At 32.8% G+C, this 19,622-nt stretch overlaps 1 protein-coding gene and 1 long non-coding RNA gene across 3 annotated transcripts in view; one reads left to right on the top strand and one right to left on the bottom strand.

Moving 5' to 3' along the window:
• The window catches only part of LOC140754593 (uncharacterized), a 587,467-nt gene that overhangs the window by 524,740 nt on the left and 43,105 nt on the right, over positions 1-19,622 (top strand). The gene's annotated exons all lie outside the window — the stretch shown is intronic.
• The window catches only part of MCTS1 (malignant T-cell-amplified sequence 1 homolog), a 36,236-nt gene that overhangs the window by 1,089 nt on the left and 15,525 nt on the right, over positions 1-19,622 (bottom strand). Inside the window, exons 2-3 of the mRNA XM_073089435.1 lie at positions 4,870-5,022; positions 4,396-4,496 (exon numbers count right to left, since the gene is read on the bottom strand). Coding sequence (XP_072945536.1) covers positions 4,396-4,496; positions 4,870-5,022 — 254 coding nt within the window. The remainder of the gene's footprint in view (positions 1-4,395; positions 4,497-4,869; positions 5,023-19,622) is intronic.

Below are 19,622 nucleotides of genomic sequence, written 5' to 3'. Positions count from 1 at the left end.
TAAAATAACTATTTTCCTAGCCGGGAATCGAACGAGTTCATTTTGAAAAAAAATACACCCTCTATATTATTCCACTATCTGATAGTGTTAATTATAAGGATCAAAATCTGGGAAGTAATGATAAATGACAAACTAAAGGAAAAGCCTCAATTTTAAGAAAATACATATTTTTTCATATTAATTTGGCAGTTAAGTTCCCGCCATTCATCAATTTAAACATTTCGCGTATTAACAATTTTTTTGGTTCAATGTTTCAAATCATTCAAAATGGACGTTTTGTTCTTCAAAAATTTATATTTTTATGTCCGATTTAGTTAAGGTTACTTTTAGGACCATTATAATAGATTTAACTTGCTATGGGCGGAGTTTCGTTTAATACAGATGTAAAATTGACAATTTGCGAGAATGTCGTTTTCGAGTCAAATCCGAATGATAACTAAACAAAGAGATATAGAAAATCATATTTACTGTTGAAACGTAGTGAAAAACAACAAACAATAACAATTTACCATTTAATCACTTATCTATTTTTATTAAAAAATAAATCCTAAAAACGGCGGTAATTTACTTGCCAAACTATTACTTTCTCATACTAAGCCGTATGTCACGGTTATAACATCGAATAATTAGTTGATTAACCAACAAATTCTTGAATGGTATGACTTACGTATGTTTTTAAAGAATTATACATAAATCATTTGTTATGTATAATCCTTAAGGATTAGTATGGCAATGTATGGAAAAATATGTATTTTCTTCAAAATTTTCCTTTTCCGTTAATTTGTCACATAACATTACTTCCCAGAATTTAATCCTTATAAGCGACACTATCAGATGGTGGAATAATATAGAGGGTGTATTTTTTTTCAAAATGAACTCGTTCGATTTCTGGCTAGGGAAAAAGTTATTTTAAAAAAGTAATGATGCAGTTTTAGTTTTTATCAAAATCGGCCTCGTAACTCCTTTCAGCATTTTTCGCTAATCCTTATAGTTTCGGATTTGGCCCTGAAGGCCCGTTTTAAAAATTCACCCTGTATAAATATATAAATGTTGTACATTGGCGCGCCGAAACTTAGTCGCAAACTTAAAATACACTGGCCGGCTTTTCTAAACGCGACAACGGAAATATAACTTGAAATCTCAGTTATTTTTTAGAAAAAATTACAATAATAATAATATATTGTATATGGAAATCTTAATTAAGTTATTATACAGGGTGAATTTTTAAAACGGGCCTTCAGGGCCATATCGGAAATTATAAGGATTAGCGAAAAATGCTGAAAGGAGTTACGAGGCCGATTTTGATAAAAACTAAAACTGCATCATTACTTTTTTAAAATAACTTTTTCCCTAGCCGGGAATCGAACGAGTTCATTTTGAAAAAAAAAGCACCCTCTATATTATTCCACTATCTGATAGTGTTGCTTATAAGGATCAAAATCTGGGAAGTAATGATAAATGACAAACTAAAAGAAAAGCCTCAATTTTAAGAAAATACATATTTTTTCATATTAATTTGGCAGTTAAGTTCCCGCCATTCATCAATTTAAACATTTCGTGTATTAACATTTTTTTTGGCTCAATGTTTCTAATCATTCGAAATGGACGTTTTGTTTCACAATAATTTATATTTTTATGTCCGACTTAGCTAAGGTTATTTTTAGGACCATTCAAATAGATTTACTTGCTATGGGCGGAGTATCGTTTAATACAGATGTAAAGTTGACAATTTGCGAGAATTACTTTTTAGAGTCAAATCCGAGTGATTAATAAAAAAGAGATATGGAAAATCATATTTAACGTTGAAACGAAGTTGTAATCAACAAACAATAAGAATTTACTATTTAATCAGTTATTTATTTTCATTAAAAAATCAATCCTAAAAACGGCGGTAACTTATTTGCCAAACTATTACTTTCTCATACTAAGCCGTATGTCATAGTCATAACATCGAATAATTAGTTGATTAACCAACAAATTCTTTAATGGTATGACTTATGTCTGTTTCTAAAGAATTATACATAAATCATTTGTTATGTATAATCCTTAAGGATTAGTATGCCAATGTATGGAAAAATACGTATTTTCTTTAAAATTTTCCTTTTCCTTTAATTTGTCACATAACATTACTTCCCAGAATTTGATCCTTATAAGCGACACTATCAGATAGTGGAATAATATAGAGGTGTCATTTTTTTCAAAATGAACTCGTTCGATTCCCGGCTAAGGAAAAAAATATTTTAAAAAACTAATGATGCAGTTTTAGTTTTTATCAAAATCGGCCTCGTAACTCCTTTCAGCATTTTTCGCTAATCCTTATAGTTTCGGATTTGGCCCTGAAGGCCCGTTTTAAAAATTCACCCTGTATAGGCATTAAGTTATCCTTCTCATTATGAGAGGAGGCCTTTGCCCAGCAGTGGGACTTTAATGGGGTTGATGATGATGATAGGCATATTTTAACATTGTCTCTAGCTATGTATAATTTAAATAAGGAATTCCAACTCAGACATCCCCAGGGATAAGAATATATGTGTGTGAATTAAAGTGCAAGTCTAATAGATATTCCCATGTGTGACCTCTTTGTAAAGGATGTTACTAATTGTTACAAGTATATTATTTGCCTATTTTTAGTAAGTAAAAATAAGAGTTAAAAATAATAACTGTTGTACTTTGCGCTTTGTCAAACAGAGGTTAGCAAGGTAACATTATGAATTACTAATTACATATGTACAAATAATATACTAATGAATATTGCACGAGTGTTAAAGCAAGAAAACACCACAGACTTATCTAAACGAAGAGTTCAAGATGTCTAGAGGTCAATAATAATCATAGTATAACCATTAGTAGGTAGGTAGGTATATGTATATCGTCATGGAAAATATTTATAAACTCCGTCTAAGTGCTAAGTAATACGAATTGCATCATTGACTACGTTAAATGTGTGATCTTATTGACAAATAATTGGCCAAGTGCGAATCGAACTCGCATTCAGAGGCTTCCGTACCACCAAATTGTTTTATTTTTAATTTTAATATTGATAATTGTAACTATAGATGTAAGCATATGTAAAAATTTAAGGGTCTATCTATTACGGTTCAACATATTAAACGCTATAAAATCGGTTTATTGTTGACTCTTAACTTTTTAACATTTTAGCATTTGTGGATATAGCTACCAGACATAAAATATTCTCTATAAAAATCATGTGTCTATCTGATGCGATTATGATACGGTAGAGGTAGAGCCCCATGAGAGATGGACAGACAGCGAAGGCTTAGTTATAAATCCTGTTTTGCTCTTAGGACAAGGATCTTTAAAAAAAGTCAAAGAAACACATAGAGCCAAACATTTTAAAACATTTAACAAGTGTGTGAGACAAGCATTTATTTAAAATAGCAAAATTTAGCTTTTTAGATGGATAATAGAACGAACGCAATGAGTTGCGTGTTATTATAATAATTATGGAGATTTACGAACCAAGATTTGAAAATAACTATATTAACGGTAAAAGTGTAACCAGAATAATTAATAAGATTTGCGGCCAAAATTATTATAATCTTGATACTCAAAGTATTACAGGTCAATAACCAGCGCTAAAATTTTAACTTAGTATTCCTAAATACCGCGTAAGAAAGTATTATTACTAATAAATAACCTACTTTGGATTTGGAAATGGATACTAATAACTATGAATTTTGACTGCACTTGTTCTTGAATAGTAAGAGCTATTTTAATTAAAAAACATGATATCTACATTGAAGTAGTTGATATCTACATAGAAGAAGTAAAATAATTTACGCTGAGATATTTTTTTTTATAATATTGGAGTAGCAGACGAGCATGCAGTCCCGCTTATGGTAAGTGGCCACTGCCACCCATGGATATCTGTAACCAACCCTAGATAGGATTAGAGATTCCTACGTGAGGTCGCCCATATTGTGCGCGGCTGCCCTTGAGGACTAAGCTGGACGGCCTCGGAAAAATATGTCTCCCTTACCACACCCTTCAAACCAGAACACAGCAGCGCTTAACACTGCTGTTATGAGGCATAAATAGGTGTGGCGGTGGTGCCGCCGGAGTCGGGCCACAAAGGATTCTACCATCTTCGTGCCAATAATGAATTACTTACGAAAACAACTCTCCAAACTACGTTTGTCACCGCTTGCAGTATTTTATAATAAACGAGTACATTTTACAACTATACAGTTCATTTAATACATGGACTTCAATATTATAGTACCCATACATAGTTGTTTTCCCTTTCACTTAAATATTTTAGACATCAGTCAAGTCTTTTTGTTTTTATAATGATTTTAAATGACACTCAATTTAAGCATGTGTTGACTATAATGGAGGTAAAGATGAGTTGAGAATAAGATTAGTTTTATTTACACTTATGTAATAGTCTGAGGGTCGGCATCCAGGGTCCCTCACGGTGTCGGAAGAACAGTAACTCTCCAGCACTGTTCACCATGATCTCGATGTGGTCATGACTGGAAAGCGAAAAGTAGAAGAAATTAATTTAATATTTTACTTTTACGATATCAAGTATCATGAAGAAGGTAACTGGAGGTAAGTAAAAAAATAGTTAAAGAGTTATGTAGTTAGGCCAAATAGGTAAAAGTTTTGGGATTATTTATTATCATATTATCATAATTATTTTTAGTCTGGAAGAGGAAGACAAGAATGCCAATTCCATCTAATGCTAGATTACAAAAATCGAAAGATTTGATATTACATTTTAGAATATGATAAAATATTTTGTTATGTAATTCCACAAGATAATGTAACTATGGTAATTATTGACCGAATAAGGAGTAAAAGTAAAACCAATACGAAAAAAGCTAAAGATTCTAAAGTAATTACCATTTAACGATCCTAAAGGTGTCCTTCTTGGGAAGGACCTGGTCAATATAGTTCTCCAAATGCGGATAGAGCTCCAGGAGACGGCTGCGTATGCCCTTCTGAACTGACGACTTCAGCTGCTGCACACCTGATATGCTCTCTTTCTCGTCGAATCTGAAAAAGTTAAGAATAACATTGAAAATGGGGAAAAAACAAAATGAAAAAATTCTTCACGATGCATTTTTCAAAGTAATAATTTTGTAGTTTAATCTTTTCCCATGACGACAGTGATAGGTAGGTATATTTTCTGCGAATCAGTGCGATTTAATTCAACTAGTAATGTACTCGTAACTATGATGTTATGTAAATCACACCCACAGACCTAACAAACACAGGTCTGTGTGTACACCTATTCCAAAAAATGTATTAGAAATAAATGTTTCCTTCGTTTTAATAGTTATGTGGTGTTGGCTTTCTACGAAGACTTGTTTATTGCAAAACCATGGTGAAGGCGCTTACAAATACGTTTAGTGATTACCACAAGCTCCACAAATTTCCAAAAAGTGGTACAAAATTGTATTAAACTGCGAAAACGGAAATCAAATACCTATCAACAAAAAATGCAAAATTATAGTCATGAACATGATAGACACCATCACTATATGAAAGGTCAGTTTAGCATTAAACCTAGTAATACGATGAAACCAATTGAATGGTGAAAGGGTAACCGTAGTAAAATGTCTAGCTTCGGCAATAAATGGGCATTAAAGGATATTATGACTTCGTAGAACCTTTTTATTTTCCCTCGCACTTGATATTTGCTTCCTCGTTACCGCCATCAAACGATATTTCTGTTGTAGTCCGATTTCAAAGACTGTGTTTACCACAAAAGCATATTCTGTTTCTATTATACATAACTATATACTTTTAAGATCATTTTATTGAAATATTGTATGATAAGATGTACGAGATATGCCTACAGTCGCTAAGGGTAGCATTGCATCTCTGGCTGGTCAACAAGACTCCAATGTTAAATGAGATTGATTATATTAAATATCTATGGCAGTGACTATGACTTGAAACTACGCACGCTAGTTCTGTATTATAAAAAAAAAAACGCGAAATAAAATCTAAAAACCACATTTTTTACGTAGAATAGCGCTACACTCTATACGACCTGAATAAACGCCTAGACGCTACTAAAACTCCTGACACAGCAAACCCATTGAAGTATTATGTATTTATCTATTATGTAGTACATAATAGCCCATTGAATCGGCCCAGAGTTCTACTACCTCCACTATAAAGGTGACCTTAATAGAACAATAGCTTTCTACTCGTATGTTTTCCTTCCATTGAAACATCACAATGAATGTGTGTAGAAATACGCATAAACTTTGCTATTTTTATTGTTTATCTGGTCACGTGTGGCTGTACTAACAATGCACTGTAGGTTCGAAGCCATACTCTGAGGCTAAGCTGTCTAGCGGTTATGTAGGTACTTACAACTACAAACGCTTTAGGGTACCGTATCAAGATTGTTAAAATGTAAAGCTAGTAAAACCGTTCCGGTCCTCTTATTATAGAAGTACTTTTTAGCGTAGAAGTTTAGAATATTAGAAGTATTACAACATATCATATATAAGGTGGTATACAAAAAACGCTATAGTAGCTAGAATACCTAAACAAAAAGATCGAACGACACCTAGAGTACGAAATTTAGACAGAAGAGTATACGAAAGTTGAAAGATTATCCTCATCTTAAAGTTTAGTATAATAAAAATACCTGAACGATGACCACGATACACGATCAATGTAACAAATGAGTGGCACATACTGAGGTGTCAATTCAATATTTCTTATAGGTTCCAAAATCATTGTTTACAATGCTCAATACGGGAGTAAAGAGAAAGTTTATTCGTCATTAAGCTAAAAAATACAAAAGCATCCATCGTACGTAATCCAGAGGCTGATTACAAGGGGATAACTGGAGCGTACCCTTTCCGCCCACAATACAATAAAAGGATTCCCTTGCGAACTCATCATTGATCCTGTTGGTGGGACCAGTTGACAAGCGAATAAATCACTAAAAGCTCGACTCATGTGAAAATATTTTACCTACTCATATTCATATTATGACAATAATAGTGAATAATTGTAAATAAGTTTAAAAATCATAGAATAATTATATAAAAAATATATGCTGCAGTTATCTTCGGTACAAGATTCCACAAGGTGAATGAGTTTATTTATATTTTATCCCTATTGACTGAAACTTGACAAAACTAACTGTGACAAAAGACTAGTTAAAATAAAATAAAAATACTAATTGATTAGTTTACTTAGCGTAATTAGTTGTTGTTAATTTGTGTACATTGTGTCCATTGTAAGTGTTATTGCTAATTAGGTGAATAGACTGCATTTGATGTTCATATAAAGGTCAAAATGGATTTGCACTTTGACCGAAAGATAAAATTGTCATTATTAATTGTACTTTCATATTAATCTTATGTATACTATTAAAAAAATGCATATACACAAACTACACACACACACGCACACTCACTCACACACACACACACACACACACCCATATGCACGAACGTACGCATAAACGCACACCGTCAATTGTCTACCTATATCTACTAATTGTGTAATCCTGTTTTGGCTTAATTTAAAACATACTGTATATATTGTGAAAATATGATATGTATCGCTGTTGGATTACCTAATAAATAAATAAATAAATAAATAATATTTATAATCAACAATTACATGTAAGCAAATATAATATTCTATGCAACTCCTCGCAAGAACGTACTTCGTTAGTTTTCCCAAGTTTGTTCGGCATTTGCAGCCCTACATTACCACGTTATATATTCGATATGTGTAGGTATGAACGGATTATTTTCAATGCCATTTAGCGGCACGTTATACTTGGTCACGTGTATGTAATTTTGTATGGTAACATATAGGTATAAATTAAAACCCACACAAAATATACATTGACGCCTCTGTAATGAACACCACATACCGACCACTCGTTATAAAGCAATGTATAGCTCACAATAAATAAGAGCCGTATGACAAATAGTGTTATTGAATACCGCTAGTATTAATGTACTAGTTACCAGCTGTGTTTACGATCGTAAACAACCGAGTTTAAGCTAGGTATGCATACTTGTATTCAATCCAAATAATTGTTTACAATAACAATCGTATATAATAATAGGATTGGGAATACATATATTGAGATTATTATTTGAAGGTGGTAGAACCCTATGTGGTTCGACTCCGGCGGCACCACCGCCACACCTATTTCTTCCTAATAACAGCAGTTTTAGGCGCTGCTGTGTTCCGGTTTGAAGGGTGTGGTAAGGGAGACAGACTTTCCGAGGCGTTCCAAGCTTAGTTCTCAGGGGTAGCGGCGCATCTGTGGCCGACCTTAGGTGGGAATATCTAATCCTATCGTCAGTAGCCACTTACCAGCAGGTGGACTGTATGCTCGTCTGCTACTCCTATATTATAATATATATATATATATATATATATATTGCTATGCTCCTTGGATTTGGCTGTAAGTACATAGTTATTTATCTTTATCATAAAATTTACAGTGTAGATTACCTACTATGTACCTAGTTACCTACCTATCTGTAATATTCATGATCATGAATTAAGAACATATGTTACCTGTTTAAAAGGATTTGCTTAGATTTTATCAACATTAGAGTATAGAAGTATGAAAATATTAAAAAAAGTTATACATATCCATTTAAGGTACATATACGTTCCTAACAAGTGATTATATTTTCATCTCTATTTTTATAATCTTAATCTTAATTAGAAGAAAACGGTTGCCAAGTTGTCTATCAAAATATGGCTCCAAGTACCTTAATTAATTATGCCATTCAATTATATTATTATTTAGCTTAAGATGGATTTCAAATACGAAAATGTAATGACCTCATTAATTTTCTTTAATTATAATCCTTTGCCAAAAATAAATAAAGTCTGAAGATAAATTATCACCAAAAATCAAAATAAATAATCTTCAAAAGTACCACAACATAATATGAAGTAAATTAATATGAAGTCGGGGTGCCTACTTTGTAATCAATTAAAAATTAATATTCCGTAGCATTTCGCACATTTCTTAGAAAAGTTTTTGAAGGAAGTGGAATCGGTACAACTTAGGCTTTATTATCCTCGTAACTGGTATTAAATTAATTTAATACTTAATAATGATGAAATTAAACTCGCTTACGAAAAAAAGTAAATATTACATGCCAAATATAAATCCTAGTAAGACGTAGGTGTATGTTCAGTAATTTGTAAGTATAGAAAATGTGTACATCTCACTTCTCATAGGTACATAAAGTACACAAGTAATACAAAGTGTACACAGTTCTCAGTTCCCACGACGAACACTGTAAATGCATATCCAGCGAGCGGTGTGGTGTGTCGCTTATTAACCTTCACCAATTTACAGTTTTATTGGATTAGCCTCAACGTCACTCACTGTCTACTGACGTACATCGCCTGCAAGTAGGTACCGACTTGCTGCAAAATGACCGAAATAAGTAAAACATATCAAACAGTACATTTTTGAATTCTCGATCTTCGTGGCGTGAGTTAAATAACTTTAGGTATTACCAGAATTAGCAGAAAGACAGGTTTTGGCGTAACTAGCGGACTGGGTAAACAGTACTTCTCCAGAGATCTGATGCCCATCCCTTAACTTCAAACAGATCGGTGCTAAGACTGCTAAGCCAGACTCGTGCCAGATATCTTCAAAATAGTAGGTATATACCAATGTTAGGAAAACCTACCAGGTCCATAAGATTTAACTAATATTGACGATCTTTTACTAAAGAACAAACTTCCTCCTAAGGATATCCTATTTATGTCAATACAAGCAGACAAACAGATCATACTATCTATTAAATCAACGTTAATGTATATAAAACCATATACATACACTAATTATTATCATCGTCAAATGAAGTTATTATTAAAATATTGTTTATTTGTATATTTATTATCGTTATCTGTTATGAAACTGGAATGTAGTCAATGTAAGTCTTTAGATAGATAACCACGTGGACGTAAATATGGCGATCTTTGGACTCCGACGGTATGAAACACGGAAACAGACAAGCAGATAACAACGATATTTTGACAACTTTAGAGTTAAAGAAATAGTGAAAATGATAAAGTTAACGTAAATACTATGTTAGTATTGTAGTTTGAAAGTTAACGAATAGTAAAAATAAACGATTTCTATACTTATAATACTTAACTGATGTCGTTGTACAGCCAAAGTTCAAATATACAAAACTTGTATAATAACATCATGTAAATTAATCTGAAGGAAAATAATATGTTAAACTTAACAATGAATTTATGATATTATTTCGCCATTTATGTAAGCAGTGATAGCCTAGTGGTTAAGAAACGCGGCGTGTCGATCGAGGGGACCGAGGTTCAAATCCCAGGCATGCACCTCTGATTTTCAAATTTATGTGCGTATTAGAAATTAATTATCACTTGCTTAAACGGTGAAGGAAAACATCGTGAGGAAACCTGCATACCTGAGAGATTTATATAAAAAAAAATCTTAAAGGTATGTGAAGTCTACCAATACACACTTGGCCAGCGCGGTGGACTATGGCCTAATCCTTCTCATTCTGAGAGGAGACCCGTGCCCAGCAGTGGGACAGTAATGGGTTGATGATGATGATGATTTATGTAAAATATTGGAACATAAAAATACTGTTCATTAGCTTTCTTGATTATTCTTATAACTAACTTATTGATACATGATTAAATATATAGAACGTAGTAGACATAGCGGTCGGAATTTTCCCATGTGACTAGCATCATCTGTTGAAGCTACGGTATAATAATTGTAGGTCAAACGACCTACTTTACAATTTTATAATCATTATTATATACGTGGGAAATGCGAATTATATTTTCAATGCGTACGGTTTACCGTCTAGTCATAACATTCAATGTCTTAAAACTTGTCCGTTGAAAGCAACATTGGAATGGGGAACTTCGGAAGGTAAATACTTAATATTACAACAAGGCTAAAAAAGTATATATAAAAGGTAATCAATATATTACGGCATTTGACATTAAAATGTTAACCAAAATTACATTGAATTTAAGATAAGAAAAAAGAGCAGTTGTGACATTAAAATTGTGTTGGCATTTCCGTGATAAATTAATTACTGTATATTTTATTATATAACGGGTACTCACGATATGCGTTTTTTATATTGCCGATATTTCGACCCAGTTGCAAGGATCGTGGTATCGGCAATATAAAAAACGCATATCGTGAGTACCCGTTACATAATAAAATGTCTCAATTCCGCGATAATTTTAGTCTAAAATCATATATTAATTACAGAAACTTTTCATGTATTTTGTGACAAAAAGTCCTTAGTAGAGTAAAGTACACTTATCGTTTTATTTTAACTATAACACCCAACCGTATTGAGTATTGGGTACAAAGGCCTTGTAATACTTATGATAATGTAAATTAATTTATTTTTAGTAATAGAGTTCCCTAGTTCAAGAGTGGTCAAGAAAATACAAAAAATAGAGTGATGAAAGCGATGTTGGCCGCTTATACATATTTGTAGTACGCAATGTTCAAATGTATTTAGAAAGTCGTACTTCTTACCGTCTCATACGATTAAAACGTAAAGTTGAGTCATGTTTACTAACATACACTACAAACAAGTATTTGGAACTGTAGGTTTTTAAGTTTTTGCTTTTCTTAGTAATCTACATAAAGTAGATACCTACTATAAAGTACCAAAGGTCACGCGGTAATTTTCCATGAAAACGAGTTTTAACCGAATAAAATACTGCAATAGCGGTTGCGCGGACAACTTTTAATATATATTTTTTTCTTTTATTTTCAATTATAAATAAAATCTGTATACTTGTCTATTGCATGTAAAACTTAGGACACACTCGAATTGTGGCCTCACTACTAAAGATAAATATTTTGCACGTGCAAAATGTGGAATAAACTTTCTCCTGAGGTATTCCCTCAGGACTATGACATGGGGCTCTTCAAGAGGGGTGTAAAAAGAGCTCTCCTTCAAAGCCGGCGATGCATTGGCGACTCCTCTGGTGTTGCAAATGTCCATAGGCGACGGTGACTGCTTTCCATCAGGTAGCCCGTCTGCCTTATCGTTAGGTTACATATAAAAAGAAAAGATAAAAATAGAACAGGCAGAAATAAATATTTCTGGCATCTTCTAATTTAGCTGATGTGGTACGACATATATACTCGTACTAACATGAGACATGAGGCGTTCTGCTAAGAACACCTGAGACCTACTGAGGACTACCTCAAGGGAAGAAACACATTTAAGTTAGTACTAATGCCAATGAAAATTAACGCGGATGTTTAATAACCCTTGGTAGATGACTTACTTTGTATTAAACTTATGTGTATTCAAATATCAGTGCATTAGGACACTTTTTATATTTTTGTGGTAAAACATATACCTGCTTATTTAGAATTTTTACACCTATCTTATTAAGAAATAATTATGAAACATACAAGGCCATAATATGCGTTATAAGAACACGGTTTCATCATGTACGCATGCGAGCATACCACTGTGCGTGAGCGCACTCATGTGTGATAGAAAACATGAAATCGCAAATTACCATGTAAAGTGAATCTCTCAATTACGAATCTAAAACTTACCTATATGTCAATTAATGATAGAAAATGTAGATGTATAGACGTACTTAATCGTATCGTTATCGTTATGTAAACATGTTTTTATCTAAAGTTTTATACGAAAATGCAGAGAAAAAAATGCATATGTATCTTTATTTTAAACTTGTATACTCATTTACAACATAAACCCCTACGTCAGTAGGATAATATATCTATGACATAAACAGTTACATATTCGTCAAATTCCTGACAATTCAAATCACGTGAGCACAGATAAAAACCATAAATAACGCTCACGTTTTTCGTTCCTCAGCTAATCAATCACGCCCACAAGTAGGCTGATTAATTAGACAGATAATTCTACCACTGAATAGATCTAATGAAAATATATTTTTTTAATTGAACGACTAGCGTCGGTCAATTGTACAAACTTCCATAATAACACGTAAGTAATAATAATTTGACTGTCGAGTACCAAAATATTTATTTTACTATTCATTTTTTATTATTTTCGTCCATGTTGAAAGGTATGAATAGTTGAAATATTATAAATAAAATATGATGTAACACGAATGCTGCAAGTTACTAAGGCGCAAATGTCGCAATGGTGATAATTATAATATTATGTGTTAGCCAAAACATCAAAATAAACTAGCACATGATTCTGTTTATATAACGGCTATTAAATATGATGGATGGTTACATAAATAAAATTCGTCATAATTTAATATAACCTTCTTAATTTTATAAATTCCTTATACACGTTTATTTGTTATGCCATGCGATGCGATTTAGTAGTTATTTCCGTATATTATTAAACTTTTTGATTTGCTATGAAGTATTCGTCTCGTTCATAGATTAGTAAAGATTACTCACTCCTAACAAGAAAATGTACCCAGTTTGATAATTGAAATAGTTGCGTAAAAATGTTTTGCCACGTCTCCGTGCTAAAATGTCTCTAAAATATTTGAAATAATCATTTATTTATTACGTAAATTAGTTCTTTATTCGTAAATTTTCTCTAAAAATGTTTTTATTTGTCAAGGATTCAAAAAAAGAACTTACTAAAATAAGCCGTTTGTGGCTTCATTCAATTTCAAGGCGGCGAAGTATCTTTACTAATCTATGGTCTCGTTATTAAACTTTATAATCTGTTCCGGTTTCGATATATACAACAGGATTTGCGCGCAGAATTTATATAAACTGGAACAGATAAATAATTTATTTATAGATATGACTTCGCGGTAAATAGCACTATTTCCTGTTATATTTAAAAAAAATTACGGTATTGATGTTATTTAATATCGAACTGAAAATAAAGTAGTCGCCGTTTTTAAATAGGTAATTCCCCCTAGTTCTCCACAAAAATATAAATTTCACTGTCTTTGATTCAAAATCCCCTGAAGTTGTATACATCGTATTACATTGATAAAGTAATTATCAAGGCAGATAGCTTATCAGTGATGATTTAGTGCCAGGAAATATTCTAATAATTAGGTAAATGTTACAAAGCCTTGTCCAATTCAATTAACAGATTATGACCCATTCTTAAGCCTAAATAATCATTACTTAATTTGATATGATTTAAATACTTTAAACAGATTTGATATAATAATACGCATGTAATATATAGTTTATACAATTTATATCCTGTATAGTGCATATAGCGTATGCGCTGGCATCATGGATTAGTAAAGATTACTCACTCCTAACAAGAAAATGTAATCAGTCTTGACAATTGAAATTGCAACTGTCAACTATTTTCATGTTTGAAAAATATTAAAAAAAAAGTAGTTTTTAGATCATTTACGAATGAAACGATATTTCTCCGCACTTTTTCTTCGATTTCGTGTCTTAACTGCGCATGTCGGCATTGTTCCGCGTAAAATTCACCATGACAGCCATTAAATGGCTGACAGACTGTTCAGCCGTTTAAGCCACCTTGTAATTGAAGGAAGATAATGGCTTCCTTCAATTACAAGGCGGTGAGATATCTATACTTATCTATGCCTGGCATAAAATAATCTTAATAAGTATTTCCACAAAAAAATAAATTTCACTTAATTGAATATCACAAGTGGATATCAAATCAATACAATTAGGCGTTTTAACTTTAAAGTTTAAACACGCAAAATCCTTTTTATTCATTGAACGTTCTTTCCAACAAGTACCTATTACTGCTATTACCTACTACAAAATCAAATGAAGCACATAACTGCATGCACTTGTGGACAATACTCTGCGAAGCACTTCAATTCCAATTTCATTAGAAGGTTTTAGAGAAGATATCCAATATAATCTCTACAACCGTAGTGATTGGGGACATCGGGGTAAACGTAGAGGAGGTGAACGGACGATTATTTGGCTATTGTTTTATTCCAACCCATACTGAGCATTACGTAAAATCAATTACGTAATTCGTTTAAATAAAATTGTGTAACGAGCTTAGCCACGCACTTTCACGCGTTTAAAAGTTTAGTTACACTGGATGGTTCGTTGGTTTTAAGTTCTTGTGCGGAACCCTACCTTTCATCTAAATATATATATCTCAAAGGTGACTGAGTGACGTACTGATCTATCAACACATAGCCCAAACCACTGGACGGATCGGGCTGAAATTTAGCTAGCAGGTAGATGTTATGACGTAGGCATCCGCTAAGAAATTTTTGACAATTTTACCCCTAAGGCGATAAAATACGGGATGAAAATATTACTTCGTAACGCGAGCGAAGCCGCGGGCAAAAGCTCGTCCCAAAATAAAAGTGGCCTAAGCGACTCCCGTAGTACCAACTGTCATTGAAAATTCGTCAAAACCGGTGCAGCCGTCTCAAAAATTAGAAGGAAGAGCAGACATGAAAATGTACCTTTTTTTTTGTTACCGTATATAAACTTTTAAATGATATAGTTTAAAAAAAACTGTTATGACATATCGAGTATAGATGAAATCAAAGTACGTGTGTGTTATTAGGAAACAACGCAACACATCAAATTGCAAAAATCGTCCTGTTTCACGTTCATGCAAATATTGCATTGCGTTCCATGCTATTGCTAAGCGGTGCAATATTTCATTTGTGCAAGTTTATTTACTTGCAATAAATCATACCAAGCACATATCACGTTACAAATTGAGTAAATAAGTTTTAATTATAAGAAACTTGATGAAATAATTGTACTGTAAAAAGTAACACTACACACTACGTAAAATATGAACAAATGAATAATACAAGTGACTGTATTATAAGCCACGGTAATAGTATCTGTACCTATAGTATTATAGTCCACGCCAAACTGCTAGTCCGCTCTAAAGTTGTTGCGAGCAGGTTCATACAATTTGCTCTGGCGACTCGATTCATTTCTATATTCAGAGCGGACTAGCAGTTTTACGCAGACTATAATACTTACTATGATTAAACTATGTTGTAATTTTTAAAGGCACTTAATAGTTATTTTGCAGGTGTTAAAAACCTTTTGGTTATCTCGATGCACATGCGATGTTACTAGACTAACTAGACACTAGATACTAAACCAACTAGATCAAAACATAAACTAAATAGGTACAAATATAACGAGAATCCTTAGAAAACAGACCACGCAGACATCTAGTAACGTAATGCTGACTGGGCTTAGCGCTAAGTCAATGATCGTTACAAAGACGTAAGGTTATCTAGATACGCTACGAGTCCACGACATACGTTTCACCTTCAAACTTATTTGATTATAGAGCACTTTAGAAGTTTAACACCCATCTCTAATTCACGTTTGTCGTCGAATAAGAACGTTTTTTTATGTACATACCAAACAAATTTTAACACAATAAATATTAAATGTTTTTAAAGGTCATATAATTCTACGTGGATCGACGCCGGAGGCATCTGCCACACCTTTTTTAGCTTAACGTGTGAAGGGCTTGATTCCAGAGTAGGTGTAAGTAAGGGTATACCTGATAAAGCAGAAGTACTTCTTCCAACTTACATAGTTCTCAATCCCAATTTAATTTTAACTTTTTACCTTGATAAACTTACACGATTATCGATCATACTTTGAAAGTGACACACCTAATAGATAATTAGACATAATTATAGAAATTGTCATGGTGACTATTACGATCAAAAAAGGGTATTTTCCTCATTTTTACATACACATATCTTGTTAGAATAAATGTCAAAGGTACTGCAACTTGCTCAATTTCAAAATTCGAAAAGACTCCTAAATGACTCGTGCTTATTATCTATACTAATATTATAAAGAGAAAAACTTTGTTTGTTTGTTTGATTGTAATGAATAGGCTCAAAAACTTCTGGACCGATTTTAAAAATTCTTGCACCATTCGAAAGCTACATTATCCACGAGTAACATAGGCTATATTTTATATGAAATATATTTGATAAATAGATTTTGAGGCGGTACAAAGTTTGACGGGTCAGCTAGTCACAAATAAAGACAGTTTTTTTCAGGAAAACATGACGTCTATTTTGTACAAGTCTCCCATAATTACATGCAAATCTACAGGATGAGAGCTTGTTTGCGACAGCCTTGTCAACTTGTGCCGGGGACCCCTCCGTTCTATTTTTAATTGAGCCCCCCTCGCTACAACCGTTGGGATTTAATACTTCCTCATCCCTTCATTACTTGTCCTTGTATCAAATAATTTTAAACAGTAATATATACAACAAAAGAGAATAAATTTAGATCTTAGATCAACTTGCAATGTAAGATTAGAATAAGGAGTAGGTACCGCCACCTTCATTGATCGAAGACCGCCACACTTATTTCTAGCGTGAAACAGTTCCGATTTTTCGGTGGAATTATGTGTATGCTTCTTCGTATTAATAATGCTATTTGTGTACCACAACAAAATAACCCCTGAAAATAATTATGCAAATTATTACTTATAGCCACAATGAATTAATACCATAATGAAGTAAATTTATGCACTCAATTCAAATTTACATCGTAAAAGCAATGCATAAATTATAATAACAAAGTGTGTTTAACGACCTTTACAAGCACAATGACGATTTGTTTTGAAAACTATAAAGTTTCCTTAAACTTAAGCATTTTCCTCTTACATCGGTAACTTGATGTAAATGGTATTTCCCGCATAAAATGACAGTGCAATAATATAGAGAAAATAACAAATACGGCTCTCATATTTTTACTTGTTTTTACCCCTACTTTAATCATCTATGAGCTAAAGTTTAGTCACCACATATATGACCTATTGTATGTAGCCTCAGAGCCTCTGAACGTTTATATGTTGCATCTAAAAGTCCTAAAGTTTACACATTTATCAAAGAAGATCGTTACAAAAGTCCATTAAAGATTAAATTCTACTTTTTCGGTCGATTTACTTGTACCAACGACCCGTATCTAGTAGCACTAAGGTGACCTTAGCTTGTGGTTCAGTTGAATTATACTTGGGGCTTTAAAAGTAAAATAGAAAGATACTTCATCGCCTTGAAATTGAATGAAGCCACAAAAGGATGATATTGTCATTTATTTTTGAATTCTTGACAAATAAAAAACATTTTTGTGAAAATTTACGTATAAATAACTAATGCTACGTATTTTACGTAAAAAATAAATAAGTATTTCAAACATTTTAGGCACACTTTAGAACAGAGACGGGGCATAACTTTATTATTACTAGTAACTAACTAACTAATACCAATTAATTTCAAGTCTCAAAACTCGTTACACTTTCTTGTTAGGAGTGATCAATCTATCTATTTAACTGATCTAAGACTTGGGGTGATAAAAGTAACGCACCAACTTGGTCCATTATTTTTTGATCTTATCTATGGGGGTAAGTAGCTAATAATAAAAATAGAACTGAAATTGCTATAGCCACTATCTACGCGTGGGGTTCTATTCTTAACAATAGCAAATAGCGGTCGACGAAAAATATAATTATAGATAAAATAAAAAAGCTATTCCATATAGAAAGAAATAATACATTTGAGTACCTACAGGTCTGTGAATATAATACAAAAGTTACATATATGTTCAAATTAAAATATATTTGCTACAACTCTACACCGTAGTCATGAAATAAATTATAAGCGATCAAACACAACAAAATAATGTTGTCTATAAGCTTTCCAAGATAATGATTTGTTAAATATATAACATATGGAAGAAATATAGAAAAATAGCCACCGCCACACCTAATTCTACCTAATAACGACAGTTACTGTTGTGACCTTGTTTAAAGGGTATGCTAAAGACATATTTATTCAAGGCGTTCCAATTAAGGTAGCACTCATATTTTATCTGAAGTTTATTTCAGATGTCCATGGTAGACAATACCTGCTCACTTTCCAAGAGGTAGATTACATGCTCGCTTGCTATTCTAATTACCATTGCAATGCAACCGTCAATTCTAGTCTCGCATGCTCGCTCTAGATCCTTGTAATTGCAATAGACTAGACTACACTGGACACCGCTCTCGAGTCTCGTCGAGAGAAAGTAGAAGCTTTATGTCTCGAACACGACCCGTATTCACGTTAATGCTGATTACCAGAAAACGTTAGCATTACATATCATTCCGTCGATGGACAGGAACAACGATGTAGTAGTTAGTAATTAGACTAATTAGGTAATCTAAATATATATAACTCAAAGGTGACTGACTAACGTAGTGATCTATCAACGCACAGCCCAAACCACTGGACGGATCGGGCTGAAATTTGGCAGGCAGGTAGAAGTTATGACGTAGGCATCCGCTAAGAAAGGATTTTGATCAATTCTACCCCCAAGGGGATAAAATAGGGGATGAAAATATTACTTCGTAACGCGAGCGAAGCCGCGGGCAAAAGCTCGTTACTAATATAGCTATTAGTATTATCATAATATTTTGAAGTATCTTCATAATCAAATTATTCTAGTCTGTCTCATAATCGCCCTCATTTAGTTTAAACTCATTACATGAGTACACATTTGAGGACTAAGCAAATTACTAAGCATTTATTTATGGTCTTGGGTTTAAAATTGGGAATCTCGCGGGGTCCAGGGTACGAATTCCACTCATTCGAAAAGATTTTTCGAAATTGTATAA

The sequence above is a fragment of the Epargyreus clarus genome, unplaced genomic scaffold, assembly GCF_041222505.1.
Source record: "Epargyreus clarus isolate Ecla_fem2 unplaced genomic scaffold, WU_Ecla_fem_2.2 ptg000029l, whole genome shotgun sequence".
Classification (NCBI taxonomy): domain Eukaryota; kingdom Metazoa; phylum Arthropoda; class Insecta; order Lepidoptera; family Hesperiidae; genus Epargyreus; species Epargyreus clarus.
Note: the sequence above shows the minus strand (reverse complement) of the source record. Positions and strands in the feature narration are given on the sequence as shown.